This window comes from Eleginops maclovinus, chromosome 19, assembly GCF_036324505.1.
Source record: "Eleginops maclovinus isolate JMC-PN-2008 ecotype Puerto Natales chromosome 19, JC_Emac_rtc_rv5, whole genome shotgun sequence".
In the NCBI taxonomy this organism is placed as follows: Eukaryota; Metazoa; Chordata; class Actinopteri; order Perciformes; family Eleginopidae; genus Eleginops; species Eleginops maclovinus.
In genome coordinates, this window is record NC_086367.1 from 10,776,313 (window position 1) to 10,799,713 (window position 23,401).

The following is a 23,401-nucleotide window of genomic DNA, read 5'->3' on the forward strand; positions in this document are numbered from 1 at the left end:
CTAACCCAATACAAACGTATAATGGTGTGAATAACCAATAAAAAAAGGTTCTGTTTAGGTATCAAATCACCAAATCACGACATGTTAGAGAATAATTTATAAATACGACTGAGCCAGTTTATAGGAACAGTAGACTCTGCATGTTCTATTGTGGTTTATTTGCTCAGATCTTGTGAGTCTATATACTTTAGTTAATTTACATCAAATGTACATCATTTTTTGTCGCTACAATAAAAAGCTTTTTTGTACAAGGTGCGGCCATCTCAATAATCAACACAATATACAAATCAGGTTTGATTTTTTTTTAACAATACTAAATAATAAGCCTATACCTTTTATATAGATTCCTTATATCTTAATTAGAAATACAACAATGCTTTTTTAGAGTTTTGACGAGGAAGTTAAATTTTCCAAATATGTTTCCGATAAATGTAATAACATTGTCCTCGAGATTTATAATGCAGTATTACCAAACATTGGACAGAGAAGTTACTCTTTCTTACCAGAAGATGGCGACATTGGTTCAAAATATGTTCAACTCAGCAGCATAGCTAAATAAAGAATAAAATGGGCTTCACAAACTCAATTTTTTAAATATTTTGTTTGGACATTTCTGTCTTATTTGGAATCATTAGACTAGTACAATTGTACAAATGCACCAAAGCTACACATGCTCGGGAGCAGGTACATTTTCACATTGAGTTGACTCTTTAAATAAAGACATCCCGCATATTGTTTTCTTCACAGCCTATACGGGGGCAGAGAGGGGGTAGTGCAAGTGCCCCTCTCTATTTAATCAGCAACACTTAAATTAGCATTCACCCAAGTGATTCACTGAAGCTTGCCTGCTTTGTGAGCCCCCAGTCCACTGACCTGAGCGTCATAAATGTAATGTGGCAGGGTTACAATTTATCATGTGTTTTCACAAGCTTGTTTTTGGGTTGGACACATTTTCTTCTAGGAATGGCAGTAAAGATACATTTTTTTTTTTTTAGCATTCTCTCACACTGAAATGAATAACTAAACTATGCAGTCCAGATGTTTAGATGTAGAAACACATCTGACTCTCACCCAGCAGACACTGGCATGTCAAAAACAGGCGGTCCGTTGTCACATTCAAGGACTCGTCGAGTATTAGAAGTTTTTAAACCCCGTGGACTTTTTTGTTGTGATTTTCTCAAAAAAATAAACGTTAACAAAAAAACTTTAAAGTACTTAATGTTGATTTATTTTATGTACGTGTTCATGTATTTGTCCTGGGAAGTGACAATTGTAAACTAAACAACAAAATACGTCCTGTAGCAACAGCAGTAATTCCGTGACTAATATTATTCATTCATTTAGAGGGTCAAGCTGTAACAAGGAGCAGTATAAAATATATCTTACCATCTCCAGTCGTTGGAATGAGCTAGAACCAGATGAGACTTACAATGTTTTTGTGGTACTATCCAATCAGGGGTTTGATATATTTCCCAGGGCTCCTGAACGCAGCGTCAGTGCTAAGCTGTTCTTCAGAGATGCAGCAGTGTTTGCTAAGTTAGTTTGATGCAGTGCAGGCGGCTGACGCGTGCTGCTGGGACGTGCATGTCTGAGGGGCTTTTAACATGTGGAAAAAAAACAAAACACCGGAGTAACTTCAAGGTTTTTATCAAGAAAGTTCAGAGAAAAGTTTTACTGAGGACAGAAGTCGTCGCGAGGAAAGACGTTAGATAATTCGGTAAGTGAACTGCTTTTGACCACTTTACCAAATCTTAGCTGACGTAAACTCAGTTTTACCTAAGATGCCAGTGAGGCTAGTTCACATGTCAAGAGGATTCTTCTTCTGAGGGGATTCTGTCGATACTGACAGTGTGTTTGTGCGGGATTTTAAAAAACAGGACATTTTAGTTTTTTCAGGCGAGTCTCAAGTTGTTTGTTTTAAGTCAGGACCAAGGAATTGAGTTAACCAGTTTAACATAGATACATTTTAGGGAAACAAAGTTAGTGTGGAAATGACCAAAGAGCTGCACGAGTGTATTTGTGCATAGAGTATTCAGCCTAGATACCGTTTTGGGGTTATGTAACTTAACAAATTCAACAAATTCCTGGTGATTAACTCCTACGCATTTGTAGTCCATTATTTGCAGATTGCATACAGCTTTAGGTGTTGTTTTGCTTTATAAAATGTCACAACTTGCATGATATACTGTAAGCTCTGGAGAGGAGCTTGAGTTTCGGTCAGATAAGTTGTGTTTGTCTTTGGGAAAAAAATACTTTCAATTGAGTGAACTTTGTTCAGCTGCTGGAGACTGTATTCTCTCTTCTTTTTTTTTTGTATGTACTTTTTATGGAGGTTGATCTTTTTCCACTTCATATTTAACTGCGACAAACTAACATCCTCACTGCAGTTGAATCATTTGTCATTTCCTCTTTCCATGCATTCCATTCCCCCCTGTGGTGCCCATACTTGGGCCCTGCAATCCTAATTGTGTTTTCTAATGAGGACCTGAGTGAGGTTTCAAATGCAGGCTTTCCATAGGTCAATGACTTTCCTCACCAGCTGTTAGAGAAGAATGGGACAAAATCAATCAGTTGCCAGTGAAAAGTTCCATCTTCCACCTCTTTTTGACCTCACTTGACCTTTCAGACAATAACGTCTTATCATTATTTCAGATTAATGTTTCCTCTATGCGATGAACAGTGCTCTCTTCTAGGTGGTCTGAACAGGAAACGGCCCAAGTGTATCTTGGATCTCAGAGCTGGCACATTATTCCTTCTTCGCTATTCTTGGTATGCTGCAGCTGTGATAAAATCACAAAATCTACAGAATGTCGGGGTGGTTTCATATATGTTGGCCTTTTAACTTTAAAAAACCTGCTTGGTAACTTTTTATATGTCCCTTTCTTTTGTTATTTAGTGGATTAGCACTTCTTTGATGCTGTTTAGCAAAGACCTTGATCTTAGGAGACCATAAAGTTCTAGCTTTTGCAAGTTAAAGCTAGGATTACATTGCATGCGTTAAAGGTCGACTTTAAACAAGACTTGACAACTTTGTTTTTGTTTGAAAGTGTGTGCCATAAGTGATTTAGCATTCCAGACACCCCAGGGAGACCGGACACTGTTTTTGTTATTACTAAGTGGACAAGTCTGCACGAAGGCACAAGGGAGCTGTTTGCCTGCACATATGGTGTAATGCACCTTTAAATGGGTACACTCTAATTCTATTTGAAGACTTGCCATCCTATTTTACCCTGCAGTCTCCGAGTCTCCCCTCCAAACTGCAGGACGTTATGGAGGACTACTTACCCTGTACTTGTCCAACATTTATAACTTTAAAGAACTGGAAGTCAATAAGATGGCACTTGCCAGCATCACTTGCCAGGTATGCATTCTGCGGTAATAGGTCATCGATGGGGAGGTGAAAATTGTTGTACTCCTTCTTCAGCACAGCAGGGAATGATTATTCTCCCATTAAGAGCTATTTCAGCCGGTTTGTACGTGCACCATATGGGCGAAACTCCTCACAACTTGTGCCCTGTGGGTGTTCATTTGGATGGATCACTTAGAAACACATCTTAGCAGCATGCTCAAAAATGCAGCGCTCTAAAATAGGAGGCTCATGTGCTGTGTGTCTGTGGGAAGTCACGCGTTAGGGCAGCGCTTTTGTTGAAGCTGTGGATTTGATTGAGGTGAAGAGAGACCATGAGGGTTTTATTGTTTCCCGCTGTGAATGCATAGCTGTTCGTCTCTTAAGGCCTGTGTGTCGGGGGACAACGTGCTGGAGTAATGTGGGAAAGAGGGCACCAACAGAAAGGCTGTTTGTCAGGGGATATTTTCTGCCGGGGTAGACGGGGTTAGAGGGTGAGAAAAAGGTCTTGTAAGATAAACATGGCACCAATACTGAAATAATAAAGACTCTCTGTCTCAGTTAGCCCGTATAGGACCCTGGACCTTGCCTGCCATGCCGGGTTCCAGTTCCATTTGTTCTGAGCATAAACATCTGTCATGACTGATGGTGTCTTAATGAAACCCGCACCACCTTGTCTGACTGGACACATCCCAGGGGGGCTTATGTCATACGTCCAAATTCTCGTGGGCCTAGTTGAGGCAGACGGTGTAACATGATCCAGCAGGTCTCCGACTGGGAAAGAGAAGTGCAGCCAGAATTCTCTGGTACTATTTTTAGCTTTTCCTGCCATCCATTTGCTCCGCATGAAGAGAAATCAATTTGAGCTGTTAATTGTTGCACAAATAGCTGATTAGTCTTTTTGGATTCAGATGCTGGATGCTTTAATCAGTTGTGAGTATCATTAGTTGGAAAGAGAGCAGCTGGTGGATGGGAGTTTTCTTTGGAGATTCAAACAGTCCAATAATTGGCAGCAATCTTGGCAACTATTAAAGCTTTTTCTTCAGTTAAATAAGATGTCACTTCCTCACTGACATGTCTGTGCCCCCTATATTTCTTCCTGAAGAGACAGAGAAAGTGGCATGTCTCCCTAGAGCAGAAGTCTAGTTTTCCTTTGGCTTCCGCTGTAGACACGTTCAGGGGTTTCACTTCTCTCCTAACCTTGGCAGGCTGTCAATTGTGAGAAATGCTCCAGATAGTCATCACACCCCGGGGACCCTTTTCCTTTAACATGTCAGGACTAAGGTCTTGGTTCAAGGTGCATGTTTTTGACTATGTTTTCTCTTTATTTGCATGGGTGCTGAATCTTGGCCAGCATCTGTCGTCCTTATTATCTGTTTGCTGTGTTTTTGAAGAGAGGAATTCAGGCTTTGAATGTAGGGATCAATGTCAAGCCTGACGATTAAAGGAACAAGCACGTCTGAAAAAGTGATCCATTGAAGGTCCTTCTTTTAATAACCATCAGATTGGCTCCTTTAGCATCTGTCTTCAATTAAGGGGCAACTTGCAGATTCCTATGTGGGAGGTTCATGCTGCGGGTAATGCAGCCATCAGCTGTGGGAACCAAATGCTCTCCATTTGGTTGAAATGGCATCTAGTTCAAGCACAGGTGGCCAGCTTGGCATGAATGTTAGCCTGTAGGTAGTGTTTTCTTTAGGATTTGAAATGTGGACGTGCCCCCTCCCTAGGAAAACAAGGATTTGGAATTGCCATATGTCAGCAAACAGGAGGTGAAAGATAATGAGTTACGATTTTTGGATTCTGTCCAGATGTGTTCAGATGGGTGGTAACATTTCCTGTTAGACATTTTTACTTTGTCCACCCAAACCATTTTTCTACATCTACCAACAGTCTTTGTTAACACGTTAGAAAAACACATTTAAGACCCAGACGTCTACAGCCTAGGTTTGAGCCTTAGTCTAGCCTCTCATTGACCAAAGACAGATTAGCATAGTTTTGCTCTGGTCATCGAGCGGGTTGGATCAGAGGTCATAGTAGACCGGATTAACAGGATTTTATTAGTTCACTAATAACTAAGACAAGTGCAAAGCCTGACCCTTGACATGAATACTACTCCTGCAGGTTACACAAACTAACCTTCCTCTTGAAAATCAATTGCTCAAAGGCTGTTTGAGGGCGCTCTATTCTTGAAGAACGTGATTGTAGCTGCACTGCTTTGACTGAGCGAAACTCGGCGTGTTTTGCAGCCTCAAATCCCAAACTGTTAAGTCCGAGGAACTCAAAGGCGAAACATGACATATACAACTTTTTGGATTTCCAATATATGTCTCAATGAAAAATAAATCTTATATTAAATAGGAATTTTCTTTAATGCAATTGAGCTGTCAAAATTAAGGTCAGGGATCAGTAATCGTACTCCTACTACTCAGCTTAATATTCCAAATGTTTACCTATTACTTTCGCATGACTAGGTCTATTTTTTGAATTTTCCACATTACTTTGAGCTACTTATTTGAATGTTTAATCTGTGATTTTAGCTAGCTATCCCAGATTGTTACTGATGATGGGCAGGTATCAAAACGTGCAAATTAGATATTCCTTTAATCAAATTCTTTTTTCTTTTTCTTTCATATTAGTTGAACTTCTCTACAATCTTTCCACTTCCCCAGATAAGATTATTGACAGTCAGATCCTTGCTGAAGGCACAATAAATGCAAATGGTAATGTGAGCGGGATTGGACAATATTTTTTCAAAACTGTGGGAGTGGGACATCATGAAACCATCAAAATGAATTGTCATCCCGTGAGCACCCCATCCAATTGCATGACATGCAGACAAATGGGGACGCACTGGAACAGTGCTTGATAGTGCTACTAACTGGAAACTAACCCAAAACTCAAAAAGAAACCACCTTTCATTTAGATAGGGTGGATAAGGATTTTTTAAAATATAAACCTTTGCTTTGCTGTAGGATGAACCAAACATAAAATCATGCTAGTTTACACGTTGCTTTCTTTATTGTCCAGTAAACAAGCTCTACTTGAGGGCGTGCTGTAGCTGCAGGGAGCCTACAGTGAAGCAGTGATCTTAATGTGTGGATCCAGCTCTGTGACTTTCCTCCATGCATTCCTGCACATCTTAATTGGCGCAGCTCCTGGATGTGGTCTCGGTTTGGCCTCGGCTGGCCAGGCTGTCAGCTCGGCACAGTGGCCAGCAAACGCACTATGAACAATGCTCATCCTAATCCCTGAAGAATTCCTGCTCCTCTGATCTAGCTGGCCCAAGAATGTGATGTTTGAAAGGCCGGAGGCTCACCAGGAATCACAGGGAGACGAGTTCTCATGCACAGTCTTCCATGTTCATTTGTCGTAAGGAGCCGGAGAGGCAGTGATGTGAAAAACTGGCAGCGCAGTGTTTCTGAGGAGAACCACCGCTGCCTCAGCCTGGCATGAGGGATTAGAGAAGTACACGCCACCAGGGTGAACCTGTAATCTCCCTGGACAGTTACAGGAATAATGAGAGACCTGTTTTGATGCAACAGCTTCATTTGTAACAGTTGTTTACAAATACTTCAGGTTTATATTGACTAATAATCATATTAACATTTAGTTCAAATGCTTTTTCGGAGTTAAACCTCAATTAAAGATGCATACGTAATATTAATCATACTCAAGTAGCAGTAACAGAGGTACTTTAATGAATAACATTTATTTTGTAGTGCTAAGTCTCTTGATTTCATGTTAAATAAGACTGTCTAACCTCCTGGCTTTTCCCGACTGATCAGCATGAGCTCATGTCACAGTTGCTAGCCCCCGCTGTGCATACCTCAGCCCCAGCTTCACTATATATTAGCAATTGGCTTGCATGAGCAACTGCAGAGCAGGGACCCGGGAATGGGAAGAATTTCTTCTTATATAACCCCTGAATAGACTGTGGCTGGTTTGCATTCAGGGAGAAACCATGACTGACTGACAAAAGAATAAAATATTTTGACATAAAGTAAAGAACCATTACCTGTTTTTTGTGAGAACCCACCAAGTATGATACGCATTGCCATGTAAGACATGGCAATACACTTCTACATCCTCATATGAAGTGCCTGTTTGGTTTGACCCTTCACGTTTTGTTTTGCCAGCTCCAGAGGCCTGAGTGCCATGCCAGAGGGGTCCCATTCTGCTCTCCACCAGGGCCCAATGGGGGAAGGTAAGATCAATGCAAACAAAATAAGAGTGAGACCCATGCTCTGTTAATTGCTGCCCATGAATCAGCCAGCCTTATAGCATGGAGTTTTTATAAGTCGAGTTATTCCTAATGGTGTATCTTGTTACCCAGGACAGTGTACTAACATAACAGAAATACAGCAGAGGTAAATGGAAATAAATACTGGAAAAGAGGAAATGTAGAGGCATAAACTGGGAGAGCAATGAATCCCCTCCTACAGTAGGGACTGGCAGAGAGGCTCTTTGTTGGCCTGTGGAGCTCAGCCAACCTCTCCTTACAGCTGAAACCCCCGAACACTCGCACATCAAACCAGAACGTGTCAGAAACACTGACAGCCAAGAAGTTGGTCTGGCCAGCCGTGCTGACCTTGTATGCTGGGGACATCTCAAATTGCATATTATTTTAGCGTTCTTTATCAGCAGTCTCAGAGAGCTACGGCATTGACACAGGGCCTCTTTGTATCTGTTTGTCTGCTGTGTCTCCCCCCCCCGCCTCCGCTCTTTTCTACTGAACACATTTGGTGCTGGACTTCTACTTTGGCTGAATAATAGCACTGTGTCAATGGTTCCCTTTTTCCTCGGCGCTTGTCCCTTTGGTTCTGCTTTTTGCCAGAGAAGGCTTTTGGCTGGTGGAGACGTGTGCCGCCCTCATGGAAATTAGTGTCTGTATTTCCAGCAAAAGACCACTCTACACCGACTACACGTTTTCATAGCTCATTGTGCAGCTCAGATATCCTGTGCGAAATCACTTTGGCATCACAGAGAACACCCACTTGCAGGTGAGACATTTTCAGATTTTGTGCGAGTTGAAGTGTGACTGATCTACCGGCCCCCGCCGTGGATGGATGGATGGTAATTGAGGGGCGAGGCTGCTGGTAATCTCTGTGGGCTGACATGGATGTGGTTAACAGGCAGGAGGAATGCACAAGGTTAAAGGATGCCCCCCCCCCGTCTGGTCAAGGTAAACAATAAAAAGGTTGTGGTGCCTATCAATCTTCAATTCCTCCCCATGGTCAAAGAGTTTTGATGATAAAAGAAGCTGTTTATCATATTCCGCACTAGCAGCAGGCTTTGGATGGAGCCTACTTCACCACGCTTACTTCCCACCTAGGCTAAACTTTTACTACTTAAAGTCTCACCCTGTCAGTCTAATGAAAGTGGCTCAGCCAGGCATCAAGAGACCTGAGGCAGCAAGAAGCATCTCTTTCAAAGATAAGGGTTCCCTCTGACCTACTTAACCTCTGGCAGGAATGTAGCTGTGTGTGCAGAATGTACTGCTTTAAAGGGATTCTGGGGGACGGGCGGATCATCTCCATTCACTGCAGCTTTTCCAGACCAGTGGGCATAGGGTGGTGGATATAGATGTATGATGGCAGGGATGGCTGCGTCTGAGTGGGATTATCAATGGAGCTCCTGGACTGGAACTCGAGCTCTGTTTAACTGCCTGTAGCTTCAATCTCAGGCGGGCTCAGGTTAGCCAGAAGCAACTCCTGCTGAGTTTTGAAGTCATGCACCGACACTCGCTGAAACTCCCCCTTATACTCTACGTCCACAAAAACTGTTGCGCAAGTTAATCATTATGTAATACAGCTACTATTGTAATACACTTCCACATCCAATCTTGTTTGGCACAGACTCCCGTAGTCCTATCAAAGGAATGTAATTCAATCTAAATGATTTTACAGCCTCCTACAATGGCATTCCTCCTATAGAGTTTATTCTGGTAGATTACCCACATTAGTGACTGGCTCTCTGCCTCGGGTGTTTATCAATGAAATTCTCCATCACCTTCCTTTAGGTCACTTTACATTCAGTTCGATTTGTAAGGCATACAGTGCGTTAGAATATTTGAGTTACACCGCAGAAGTAGACAAAAAAAAATAGTTCAGTGATGTTTTTGGTAATTCTCTTGATATGAATTAAAGCATAACAAATATCTGTTAGGTAACGCACACGACAGACAAGGAAGTAACAGTTCCTAATATCGCTGTGTCAGTCAAGCTCTAAGCTAGAGGACAAACAGCATCACACTCTTTATTACCCTGCATGTGATAAAATGGACTGATGGGAAGTCAATTAAGTGTCCATCCCTGCCCCTACACACACACACACACACACACACACACACACACACACACACACACACACACACACACACACACACACACACACACACACACGCACTTCGCACAGATGTCCCGCCACCAGCCTGTGTGGATTCTGCATAGTGCCGCTGACATGACAGCAGTCCGGTTGTAGTAGATTGTGGTGGTAAAGTTAACAAAGGACTCACACCTCAGGGCCCAGATGGTGTATGTCGTCCAGATGAGATGCAAGTTTTTGAATGGATCCAAAGCTGGCTGTGTCCTAATACCTGAAGGGCTCTTAAAGGGGGGGTTTGTTGATGGAGGAGTCTCCTAAGTGGATGATCACATGCCTATGCACTGAGGGTAGCTGGCACAGCTGGATGCTTTAAGAGCCAGGGTCCAGCGCATGCCAGCTTTATAGGATTACAGTTTAGCTTTTGTCCTTTCGGTTCTTTGAGAATCCAGCCTCTGAAACATGTTGCTCTCTAATGCTGGGGAAGTTAATGTTCCTGTTCATACCATCCTGCTTTATTTAAGTGTATGTTATAAGGTTAAATACACAAACAAATAGTAGTTGATTCTTTCATTTTGTATCAACCTTTCTGACTATTATGCTGAAGTTCACTTTTGATTGTCTGATCCAAGAGTACTGTCTTAAAAAACAAGCATTTTAGATTAAAAATCCTAGTTAGTTTCACTTTTACACACCAGAATTCCCCAAAACTTCCCAGCATAAGGCTCCGACCTTGACTGTCTTAGTGGAATGCAGGTTCAGTTTGCGTGTGTGTGCTCAGGCTCTGTTGTCCACTGCCGTTTATTTACCAACCTTCAGGCTAATTATTAACTGAGCATTAAAGCTCCTTCTGAGGTCAAAGGCAGGTGTAAATCAAACCCTGCTGTACGTATAATCCCTACAGAAAGCCCCTGAAGTGACTCAAATTCTTCCACTCCATGAAGGGATAAGAAATCAGTCCTTCCCCGCAGTCTCGATGTGTAATCACAAGCGTTCTGACTCATGCTGTTTGATAATTGTCTGTGAAGACTAGGGGCCTAATCCTCAGAGGAACCCAGTGTGCCTCCTGCCCTCCTGAGGGGCCGCCATTCAACGTTGCCAGGTGGGGAGGAGTTTTTCCCTAGGGGATCAGTGAAGACTACCTCCCCATCTCCCTACAGCCACCGGGGGAGTGCCGGAGGATTTGGGGGGGTGTTGAAGAAGGAAGTTCAGAGTGGATCTTGAGGGGCGGAAGTATTTTATTTTGTATTAAGATGTATTTCAAAACATGACCCCCTTCATCCCCCCCGAGGAGAATCAGGGTCACACACACTGTGCACTTGGCTCTGAAGGAGTTTGCAGATTAGCGGTCACCTCAAGAGCCGTTTTGAAGTTGTTGTTTTTTTTTCTTCACTTGTTAGTGAACACACTCATCAGCCAATTAGGAACTAGGATTGTCCACCTTGTTACAGGCTGTAATGTGGGGGGGGGGGGGGGGGGGTGAACGATCTCTTTCAGCCAGTGGGAATATCAAGAAAGGATCTACTCTATGCTAGCACATTAAAAATAAAGTAAGTGAAAAGACAGCATCTTTAAACTATGTTTTTCTCAAGGATGATGAGGGTATGTTGCAAGAAAGGTTGTTAAGTAAGTGAGGTACATTACCAGCAGTCATCAAAAACTGTTTTTCCTATGGGTATTGAAGTAATGTATGAAGCTGTCAAGACAGTGCCAGGCACCCAGGAAACAGGGAATGCTTTTCCTGAATGACTCAATGTGATGAAACTGAACCAATATTTCACAGTTCTATCAGCACTGATCAGGCAGCGGCAGGTACGATCAGGCTAGTGTCTGGAGGAATTATGCAAGATGTATCAAAAAGTGAATCAATGTCCGCTGGGTTTAAATTCATCACGTATTGATACATGATTCAAAGTGAATCAAGCAGGAGGGGCTGTGAGAGGTATTACTCACAGAGCAGGCAGGGGCTTGTCTCTGTTCACAGTGATCTCACTCTCTTATTGCCACGGTCCGGGAACACACAGCTCAGCGTAACACTGAGGCAATCAACGCATGGCTAGTGTAATCTGCCAACAGTTTTCCAGAGGAGAGAGAGTGAGAGAAAGTCCTTAACTGAAAGTGCTCCTGCAGCTTGAGGATAAGCATTTGCATGCTGATTAGATATAGTCATTGTTGTTCCTGTTTCTTTGCCCCTGATTTGGTTAAAAAACAAAATGACGCGAGCCAGTCAGAATAGCTAAGGAAGAACATTAACAACAACTGTAGGTCATTTCTGGTTTCATTCAAAGTTTTGACTCGGCGTCCCAGTACGTTTAATCGGAAATAGTCATAAAGGTGTGTCTTCCATGAGATCCTCTTTAACTATGCAGTGCACACTCATCGTTCATCATATTTTGAGTCTGGTCACAGGAGTGTGAGGGACTGAAGAGGCAAATCAGAAAGCTTCCAGGACTTTTAACGCCTTGGTCTTTCAGGTGTCCCTCCTTGGTGAGTGAATACCAACACTCCAGGAAGAATAGTGAGTGTCTTTATTTATAGATGTGTGATGTAGAAATATTTAGATGCATAATAATTCAACTTGACAGGAATTCTTGTTATCTGTTGTTGAAGTTTTACATGTTCCATTGTACACTATAATCTTCAGACTGAACTTGTTATTAACTTGTTTGTCTCTAGTTTGTTTCCTTATACTATGAACCAAGTAGTCATTGTATTATGCAATGTACTGTATGGAACATATTTTGACTTCCATCCTGTTTTGAGTGCAGAAAAGAAGTTGAATAATGCAACTTCATGGGCAGTTTTAGGCTTTGAAGGAAACAAAAACTTTTCCGGGTAGTATTTGCATGGACGCTAGTTTGCATGGACTCTTGAAACTGAGTCACATCATCACATGATTCTGCAAACAACCACTAACAACACCGCTGCATGCCGTGGCTTATCATGTTCCTAGAGGAGGTAACATTCATCTGGAAAATGTGTCTACGTAGGAACATTAGAGGTCTGTTTCTTGGATATGTCTGCCATTATCCAAACATGCTTGGATTGTTTCTACACAAACCAGAGAGCTTCTGCTATAAAGAAATGCTTTGTGTCCCATACACCAGCATTTCAGACAGATACAGATCATCTCCGCCTTACATGTTGACTTTCAGAAATGTTAACGACCAGGTGCGGGGGTTTAATTCAGAGTTTCCATTCACCTTCTTCACCACCTTATTTGGCTCTGCATGTCATTCATTTTGCCGTGATGTCAGAGGCGGACAAGTCTATGAATTGTGTGCTTTGTTAGCTGCTTGATAAGCTCAGACTGAAACGTAGACTTTGCATTTTTTTGTTCTAGACTGATTAGTCATCGAGCCCCTCTGAGTAAATGTCTGCTTTCAGCAACGAAACCGAAGTATTTACCCTAAATCCATGTCCCATCCCAAACGCACATTTCTTTATCATTTGCATCCCTCGCACTGAATGGTTTTAACATCAACCAAGGCGCCCCGGACTGGTAAGCTTTTTTATTTGACCCTTTTATAACATCCAGAAACATTCACCACTACTCTTTAAGGTTACATGTTTTATTAGTATACGCCAGCACGGCATCAAAACGAGCCACTGTCCTGTCCAGGGGATTGAGGGAAGCAACAAAAGAGAAGGCAAGGTCATGCTTGTAGCCTCAACACACCTTTGTCTGTAGGTGTTAACCTCGGCTTAACAGACAGGAAACTGGAATTCAAAGAATTACAATGAGGGGTTGGGAGGGTTTTTTTTATCTGGAATTCCAACCATTTTCCCTTTTTAGCTATGTTCACACACGGGCCGCTGATATACTGTAACCCCTTAAGGATAACAGTCTCAAAACACTTAGTTAACAGTCTTTGTGTTGTTGGGAACAAATGGGCTTGAAACTGTGCTGTGAGTTATCAGGTTAACAGGCTGCCTGAAATGTAAGCCAAATACTACACTATCTCTAGCCTTGGCTTGGTTAATGGTTATGTCTGTGAGAGTGTTGATGCAGCACTGAAACAAAGGAGAGTGTTTTGTTCCGTTGAGGTGGTGCATTTTGTGAAATTGTGGTGTGTGAATGTGAAATATATGGCTTGACTGAAATGGAAATTTGGTGCTGGATCATTTACTTAAGTATGCAACCATTATGTTTAAGTAACGATTTAACAGGTCTGTCCACTGAGCTGTTACATCTCTATAATTCCCTGTGTCCTTATTTTAATATTGCTGCTGCTGTGTATTTAAACAATTTTCACCTAGAAGGAACAGCATAATAATTCAACACTGACAGGTGAATAGTCAAAGTGTGTTTGAATATGTATGTTTGTGTGCAGATGTTTTATTTTACTGCCTCATCGAAGTGGTAGTTCTGTAGGAAACAGATGGTTTGAAGCAGTGTGCGCTGATCGCTGCCCTTGTTACGGTGGTTACTTTTTTATAGACCTTTCACTACAGTTATTGCCAAAACATCTTTGGCATTCCGGCTTTTAAGGACGCATTCCAAGAACTATTTTTCCTACTATTAAAGTTAATGTTAAAAAATGGGGTCCTAAATCAGTCAGAGAGCTGTGCTTATCTTCAATCACTCTCGGTTGCTGATGGGAAAATAGCTTAAATGTGACAGGACGTTTAGTTCAGTAAGAACAGTTTATTCAAATGTAACCATGGTTTCCCATCAAGGCAATGTTCATTAGCACTGCAAAGGCATCCATAATTGTTCAGTCAACAAATGCGAACACATGTGACAAAGCTGACACACAAAACACCCACTAGCAATATAAAAATGTAACCCAGCCTGATCATGCCATCTTTAAGTGAAAACGTGTATGTTTTTAAGCAGCTAAATGTGATACTTAACAGCTAAAAATTCCTCAGAATCTGACAACAGGGTGGCAAAACGTGGAAACAGATCCATCAGAAATGTGTAAGAAATGTCTCCAGATGCTGAAGAGACTCGCCAAGCAAGATCAAACTCTTTACACCGTCTGTACAATAGTTGATTGTTTTTTTGTATATTGAGAATAACTGTATCTTAACTAGGGAAAAACAACATAGATGCATATACTTCTCGGTCCATACACATGATATATTTCAGAGGTAGGCTGCGGACCGCATTGCAGATATGAGTCTCCTCTGTCCAGGCCGAATGGAGGCCCGGGAACACACACTCCACTTATCATAGACCTGTATGCTGTCCAGATCATTTGCATTCCTTCACACAGCCTGTTTCTACAGAGTCAAAGAGTGGTCAACTTGTGGTGTGCGGTAGCACCCACACAGATAATGCCTGCATGTATATTTTGTGTCTAGTGCTGGAGTCAAGTGTTAAAGTCTGAGGATATGTCACAAACCACGGTCTACTTTTTACGGTTCAGTACGACCTGTCTTGTTTAGGCACTTTTGAAATACTATCTATTCTCGTGTTGATTCTATGCAAACACGGTGCTGATGTTCTGTTCTTTCCCCTCCCTTTTAACTTGACATTGACTGCAGTACAACGGCGTTATTATAGGAGGAGATTTGATGTGTGGAAAAGGAGGAAGGGTGTTTCACACAGCAGACTCTGCAAAGCTCAAACAGAATGTAGAAAGGCTGAGGCTGCAAAGGAAGCAGATGCCTTACTCTAATTCGTAGTGGCTTAGTGAGTGTAATGGCTCACCACTTCTACGCTCCCTTTGCACCATCAAGCCTGTGATTTGTCATGGAGCGTAAACAGATTTTCTCTAGTGGTCGGCTACTGCTTGCCAGCTCATCCTTTTCTCCCAGAGAGGTTGTGCATGGGAACTGAGTTTTTGGGAGGGCTCGGTGTGGAGCAAGTTGTGCGGCGTGAACAAGACTCTCATGAGCTCAGGACTGACTCATGGAAAGTTTGAGGCTGCCAGAAGGTGTGTGTGTGCTTGTGTGTGTGAATGAACTGAAAAGCTGTTTTAATTCCTCATGTGAAGCTGTTCATCCAGCTGCATATCAGATACCCTTTTCAAGACTTCTTAAATCACTTACTTTGAGCACTTTCAGTTCCCATGCTCTCATGTTAAATATTTGTCTTGTTTAAAATAATCCATTCCATTGAGAGCTGTAAAAGGTTGCATTTCCTCTCTTCAAACTGCATATTGGAGATTATTCAAGTTAGTACGCTTATAAATCGTGAATCCGTTTACTTGCAGCTTCTTACAGATTGGTGAAATACAGATCTGCTGCCACATCAGGTTTGTGTTATCATCTGTGGGCCGTGTCCAACGATGCACATGTAATGATGAACATGTTACAAGCTTGTGAACACTGGTGAATGAGAGTGTATTTCAGACTCCTGACATCTGTGAGCTATTAAAAACCAAATAATGCTCTCCATCCCCACTTGGCGTTACCTGTTAATGTTAATGTTTGCTCCTCATAGATTTCCATTTATTAGCCTAAAATCAAATTATGCGACAAAGCTTTATTTCTTTAGCTTCGCAAAATGGTTTTGACCCCTTGGCACTGCAAATATTTAAGGAAATGGAGCTCTTTGCCATAGTGGCCAATCAGTGCTCCATTCTCCCCTCATGACTTCATATAGGAAACGCTGTGAGGAAAATTCCCAACTCAGCCAGGAAGGATGTGAAATTGAATATGGATTCCATTTCTCTTAAATTCAAACCTAGGGCATTAAGGACACATAAACAAACCTGCTGGTACCCTTCCCTTTTTTTTCCTTTTTGTCCCGTCAGTTTTCCCTCCCTCTATTTTTCCAAGGCTCAGCCTTCAGCAGTCGAGAGAACAAGAGGAAATGACTCGGTTTTCCAGAGAATATGCAGTGTTTAAGTTAGAACATGTCAGTAATGATTTGAGCGAGTCCCTTTACTGTAAAGCAGTCCTCTGGGTCACAGCGTGAGAGTGAACACACAGAGCTCTGAGCTGTCTCTTATTGATTTGTAGTTAGTAGTCTGCTCAATGTAACTTGAACACTATTTATCTCGAGTTGTATCCAGACAGTGTTTTAATGCAGTTTTAGCCTTGCTGTTATTTATCAATCAGGTACATCATCACTAAAGACCATTATTATATATTTTTTATCCATAGAATTATAATACCAAGGATGGAATACATAAAAAATAAAAACTGATTGTATTTTAGAGGCATTGTGTTTTTTTACAAGATACTAAATGAGCAATGTAAATGTCTATCTGCACGGTTTACTAATGGCCTTGTCGTCTTGGCTCTTCAAGTTAAGTCAGTCCCTTAACTTGAAGAGCAGCTGCACAGAAGCTCTCTTACAGGGCGGCTGCCCGGTATGAAAAGGTAGATATTTGATTAATTACATCTCTGCAAAAAAGCAGGCGAAGTGAGTTTCCTACCATAAACTAAAGCTGAAATAAAACCCATAAAACAGCAGGTGTTCCAAAGTGCTACTCAAAGCAAAATGTGTTTTTCCGATATTTAAGACCCTCAGCATTTTATGGTGACATTGCCAAGATTGCTGACCATTACGTCTTTGAAATACAGTTTTAAGATCTGCCTCTCAAACCCTGACACCTTTCTTCTGTCTTCCTCTTACCTCTCCCAGAATCTCCTCAGCTGTCCTCGCCCCTCTCCACCGGTGAACATGTCCAGGCAAACATTGACTTGGGCCCAGAATGCTTCCGCCGGCTTTGTGTGGAGCCACTGGACGGAGAGGGTGACCGTCCAGTGAGCCTCGTGTCCACCCTGTCCTCTGGTTCATCCCACGACAGTCGCAGCACTTTCGGGAGCACTGTAGCTATTCCTTCCTCCACCACCCCACCCATACAGAGCGAGGAGGACATAGACTTGGAGCTGAGCCCCGCAGAAAGCACCGGAGAGCAGACAAGAGACCGGACTCCGACCCTCAGAAGCTCCAGGGGCCGCTGGCAGGAGCGGCTGGAGCCACGGGTGATCAGCAATCAGTGGAACAACAACAACGCCACCTCCAACAGGAAGACAAGCGGCGACGTACCTCACATCCACGCCTCGCCTGTCGTCACCCACGCCATGGCGCCCAACCCAAAGCTGACCTATGTGGACCGTGTTGTCATGGAGATCATTGAGACAGAGCGCATGTACGTCCAGGACCTGCGGAGCATCGTGGAGGTGAGGGGATGTCAGGGTTGTGCTGACTACTGTATTTTAATTTTCCGTCAAAGTTGGCGTTTTCAGCCGAGTATTCAGCGTGAGCCAACCATCTGAGTTAGAGAGAGTAAATCATCAGGGTTCTGTGTATTTAAAGCACATGTTTGACTTGGATTGTTGCGCTGCTATGACTTCACGTCTGCAGCACTCTTTGGAGGTGATTACTGAATTATGCCAGCTAGGAGCCAAAATAGGGGAAAGGGGCTCAATGGCTGTTGAGCACCATTAATGTCTGCTGTGTTCCAAGCAACCGTTTGTGGCCACAACAACCAGTGGATTTTTTTCTTTCATTTTCATTACCATGATCCCTTCAGATTTCCTCTGCTTTGTAAACAAATCGCTCAGTTGAGAAAAATGCATGCCTGACACATCTGGCAATTGTGTTCTTTGTTTATAGATTCCTAGTTCATGTAGACGAAGGCTGCAGAGCACTTTATGATCTGTTCATGGTGTTGTATATAAACCATTCTGTATATTTACAGTGCAGGGAAAGTGTACAGCTTGTAGCCTGGGATTATGGACTGCGCTCATATCTGGAGTTCAATCACAGAGTCAGAACTGGGACACAGTGCAGGTCTTTCATGACAGAAACCATGGGCTTTGTGATCTCAGCCAAAGATAGCAGAAACTTCACCTCAGAAATGCCAGGGAAGATTCCCCCACTCAACAGACCACTTACATTTTTATCACATCTTCAACCTGGTGTAATCTGGGAACAACTTCCAGACCGAGAGGCCTCTGTAGCTCTCAATCTTTCCTGGATAGAAACAGGAGCGCCCTGCTGTTAAACAATCTCCCCTGCACTATGGGTAATGTCTTTAACATGTGAGGTATTTCTCAGAGTGACTGGCAGTAAGCCAACGAGCACCTCTCCTCACTTTGTCCGTGCTGGCGTCTGGCAGTTGCCGTGGGAGGGATGGCTGCCCCCGTCACAGCTTGAGTAACGACTTGCTCCTGACAAACACTTCCAGGACTTCTAAGTATTTCAATTGACAGGAGCAGCAGCCCATCAAGCAGCCTGCGTTGGCCCTGGTCACTCAGGCCGCAGCCTGCACAGAGCTTCAGACTCTCAGACCCTCCAAGCCAACACAAACACCTCCATCTATACGCCAACTGGAGAAATAAGACAGATGAAAGGAGAGAAACTCTTTTTTCTATAGTCTACAGTGTGGGAACACAGTCTAGTACAAATGTATCCTTTATCCTTTTATGATTACGGTATGGCTTCATTCAAAATGATCCCATGCAGCTCAATTTAATTTCACACTGAGTCTTGAATCTGACGGAGACATGTGAAATTTTTCCCTCATTTTGGCATTGTCCCTTTAGCAAACTAATCAAAAGCTTCCACTTGATATTGACACTGAGCTCTCGGCAGCTGTTGTCTTCTTTGCCTTTAGATCTTGTCACTAACAAATTTTAAATCTCACTTTCATCTGTCTATCCATGAAAGAAAGTTTTAAGAACAGCTGTTTATCCCAGCTGGTCTTGCATGTCCAAATACATCCCAACACCTGGCCAAACACACCCTGAAAAATCAACATTGTTGATCAAGAATGTGGTCAGTGCTTTTTTTATTTGACATAACTGCATTAACAAAGGACAAAAACAGCCTTTCTTATTCTTTAAAGAGCTCAACAGCACTGTGAGCTACATACATAGCATCAAACCTGTGACGCTACGCTAAAGGTCACATGTTTATGGTATTAACACTGGCGGCGAGCTTTCTATAGGAGACTATGAGACGCCCTGCTGACTGCAAGTCAGCATTGCTCTCACTGCACCGGAATTCTCCATCCATGACGGACAGCAGTTCATTCAGTGATGACTCTACCCCTAATCTGGGCTGACCGGCATGCCTTTTAAGTGTGTGTCAGTGTGTGTTTGCGTGTGAATTTGCACCACATCGTCTGGGAGGCTGTGTGTGTAGAGGCTGTTTACTGGTATGCTCTTTATATAGCGCTGCGTGTGTGTGCGTTTGTCTATCGTCAACTTACTCCTCTGTCTTGTTTGGAGTTGTTTGTATGCCACATGAGCGTGTAATTGACCCACAGGGGAGGATAATCATCCAGATGCCGGCAAATCTATTTCCTGTGTTTTTATTTAGATATTTTTATCTACTTCTGAATGCTCCTGGGATCCGGGGGGGGGGGGGGGGGGGGAGGACAGGCTGTTCTGATGTATACGGTCTGGGTACCACTGAGCCTCTTCCAGACAGTCACACTGGCTTCTAGCCAACGGAACAAATCCTTAAAAGGATCCTTTAAAGATCACATAGTGAGTTGTATGTGAAAATCTGAAATGGTCCTGCTTTTCTTAAACCGAAAAGCCTGATGTGATCCTTCCCTATTTAGTTTACGTTAGATCACATGTCATTCAGCCCTACACATGTAGGAGTCACTTGATCAGACCAGATGTCAGAGGAAAACATCAGAGAGGATATAACAGGAACACAAGAAGAGTACTGTTTTTCAACATGCATGCTCCCTCTACTGGTAAGAATTAGGAATTCCTGCATTACTAAATATGTCAACAGATAATATATAACTTCATTTCTGCTGTGTTTCCAGGACTACTTGGCTCACATTATCGATATGAGTAACCTCCCTATACGGCCAGATCAAGTGTGTGGCCTGTTTGGAAACATAGAGGACATCTATGAGTTCAACAGGTAAGTCACACACACGAATACAAACACAAAGAGCATTCTAACCATACCACATCTCCATCTAATTTGTTTAATGATTAAGTTTGACTTTCATGGGAGCCAGGCAAAGCTCTCAAAGTCCGCTCAGTCGCACATACTGTATGTATGTAATATGATATTCTATCGTAAGATAATGAAAGAATGTTAGGAATGCCTTTATTTGACTTGTCGCTGCTATTTCTTACACTGACACGAAACGGATGGAAGGAACGACACACTTTGCACCAAACGCACTCCTGCAGATATCACAGAGTGCATGCTTCACATTTATGTCAGCGCGTACTCATTGCTGACCACACTGCTTGCCAAAACACACATTAACATTCCTCTCTCCTCTCACAGCAAGGAGCCTCCCCGGTAATGTCAAGGTTATCGTACAGCTCTGAACCACACCGGGGATGATTTGATTTCTTATTACTTTGTGATGAAATTCTAACCAGCTGTACAAGTCAGATTTAGGATCTAAAGTGGCATATTTTTCTTGTCCCACTGCTCTGGGAAGCTGTGTTTAGTTTTTTTTGATCTGCATATAATTGGGAGTGGAGGGAATGATCATTATTGCATATGTTTATTTTCCTTTACATTGAAAAATATGTATTTTCAGAGATCTGTACAAATTAAATATCATTTGCATGGCAGGCCTTCTCCTGCGAGGTTGCACCAGTCCATTTTGCCATAAAAAACCAACAAAATCCAATTTATTTTCATCCCTACTCTAAACCCTTTTCCCACCTCCAAATATTGACAGAGTAATCATGCGGTATGAGCAAATATTGACATTGTGTTCGAGAGATTTTTCTCATTGTACCGTGAATATGTTGACATTATTCAGTTCCAGTAAAGCCACGCACTCTTTGATCCGAGTTACGGAGCGCTGTGTGATGAATTGTGTTTGATTCACATATTTTCAAGTGCTATGTTAATGGAGCAGCTTTCGTGCAGAGCCCTCATGATCATGTTCAGGTTTTCTGTGCGGCTGGTTTTTTCCACACTGACCCTCCCCTCATGTATCCTCCTCCTTCAGTCATGCACATGTTATTATTGAAGTGATGTCACACCTTACAAAGCTTTCAAATGCTGTACAGCTCTCATGTTGTGGTTTCCCATGCTCTGAATAAAGAGTGTTTTTCATGCGACTGAGGGCATAGAGAATTAAATCAAAGGCTTTTTCTTATCAGTCTGATCATGCAGTAAGGTTAATGTTTAACAGTGAACGCCGCCATCTAGTGGAGATTTTCAACAAAGGTCAAATCTCTGAGAACCAGCATGGGTTTACTTTGACACTCATCATAAGTCCCTGTTTTTGTAACCCTTTCTAGAAATATCAATTCAGTTAGAAACATCAACACTTTAACTTTCTCACTGCTGTTTTGTTTTCAGTGAACTGCTGCAGTCCTTAGACATGTGTGAGAACGACCCTGTGGCTATCGCCCGCTGCTTTGTAGATAAGGTGAGAGGAACCGTTTTGCTCATGCTGATTTACATTGGTATCTTCACGGAAATAAATACTAATTTGAAAAACTGACTTGTGTTTCCTCAGAGTGAATACTTTGAAATATACACTCAGTATTGCACCAACTATCCCAAGTAAGTAGCTAGAGAACATTTCTGTTAATTCAGTTTTTTCTGAGGTATTTTCTTTGATTGCAGTCAAATATAATGTTATTCTCTGCTGTCCCTCAGCTCAGTGGCAGCACTGACCGACTGCATGAGTAGTACAACTTTGGCCAAGTTCTTCAGGGAGCGACAGGCTGCTCTGAGGCGCTCCCTCCCTCTGGGCTCCTATCTGCTGAAGCCGGTCCAGAGGATCCTGAAGTACCACCTGCTGCTTCAGGTACACAATGTCCACAGCGGTCAAACTGCAGACTGCAAGTTTCACATGGACTTGCCTGTGACTGGTTACCAGTTCAAAGAGTGATATTCTTCTATTCTGGTTCTTTGATGTGCCTAGATATTAAAGGCATTTAGTGTTACTTATTTGGACACGCATCTCTTTGTTTGAGGAAAGATTTGACTAGTTCCCTGTTGAATTATCTTGTCAGAGATTGTAATGGTCCCTGCTCTCTTTTCAAAGGAAATAGCGAGGCACTTTGACCCAGTCGAGGAGGGCTATGAGGTTATTCAGGAAGCCATAGACACCATGACAGGAGTGGCCTGGTACATCAACGACATGAAGAGGAAACACGAACATGCTGTCAGAGTGCAGGTCAGACGGAAACACCACACATGCATGCATACCAACATCCTCTGGAAAATGTGTTTTCATGTCAATGCCATGCAGCACTCTCACACAGTACAAGATGTGCTCTGTCAAGGTGCATTTGCAAGCCGCTCTGTCACGCCCTGCTGTCTTTTTTCACACCCTGATTTTGTCGATGTTCCTCTGTTATCCAGTACTACTGTCACTCTCTCCTCTTTTGCGGTTTATTTCACCTTCTTAGCTTTCATTTCCTGCATTCAGGTGTAGTTTTAACCTCCAAATCATTAAGTATTGCTGAGCACAAATTGTCTTCACAGTTTGTTATTGACCTAGACACATTTCCGAGTGCCAGAGCTTTTAAATTATTTCTTTGGTTTGAGTCATTGACAGTGTCTGCGTCACCTTCCTTTCTTTGTGTTATAAGGAACACAAATAAAAGGCTTGCATGCGTTTCCTTTCATGCCGGAGGAACACGGCTGACAGTGTGCGGGGGTGTGTGTGCTTTCATGTGCAGGAGATACAGTCTCTTCTGATAAACTGGAAGGGTCCCGACCTGACCACCTACGGAGAGCTGGTGCTGGAGGGAACCTTTCATGTCCTGCGGGCGAAGAACACCCGTACGCTCTTCCTCTTCGAAAGGATGCTCCTCATTACCAAGAAAAGAGGGGAACACTATGTCTACAAGATCCACATCTCAGTAGGA

General features: G+C 42.6%; 1 protein-coding gene across 2 annotated transcripts in view; it reads left to right on the forward strand.

Annotated features, from left to right (window-relative positions):
* The first annotated feature begins 1,551 nt into the window (after nt 1–1,551).
* LOC134881904 (pleckstrin homology domain-containing family G member 3) overlaps nt 1,552–23,401 on the forward strand; it is a 28,886-nt gene continuing 7,036 nt past the window's right edge. For both annotated transcript variants that reach the window (XM_063909499.1, XM_063909500.1), the window contains exons 1-9: nt 1,552–1,717; nt 7,483–7,550; nt 17,211–17,752; nt 20,362–20,462; nt 21,879–21,948; nt 22,039–22,085; nt 22,182–22,332; nt 22,573–22,704; nt 23,213–23,395. In XM_063909499.1, coding sequence (XP_063765569.1) covers nt 7,502–7,550; nt 17,211–17,752; nt 20,362–20,462; nt 21,879–21,948; nt 22,039–22,085; nt 22,182–22,332; nt 22,573–22,704; nt 23,213–23,395 — 1,275 coding nt within the window. In that variant the 5' untranslated portion in view covers nt 1,552–1,717; nt 7,483–7,501. The remainder of the gene's footprint in view (nt 1,718–7,482; nt 7,551–17,210; nt 17,753–20,361; nt 20,463–21,878; nt 21,949–22,038; nt 22,086–22,181; nt 22,333–22,572; nt 22,705–23,212; nt 23,396–23,401) is intronic.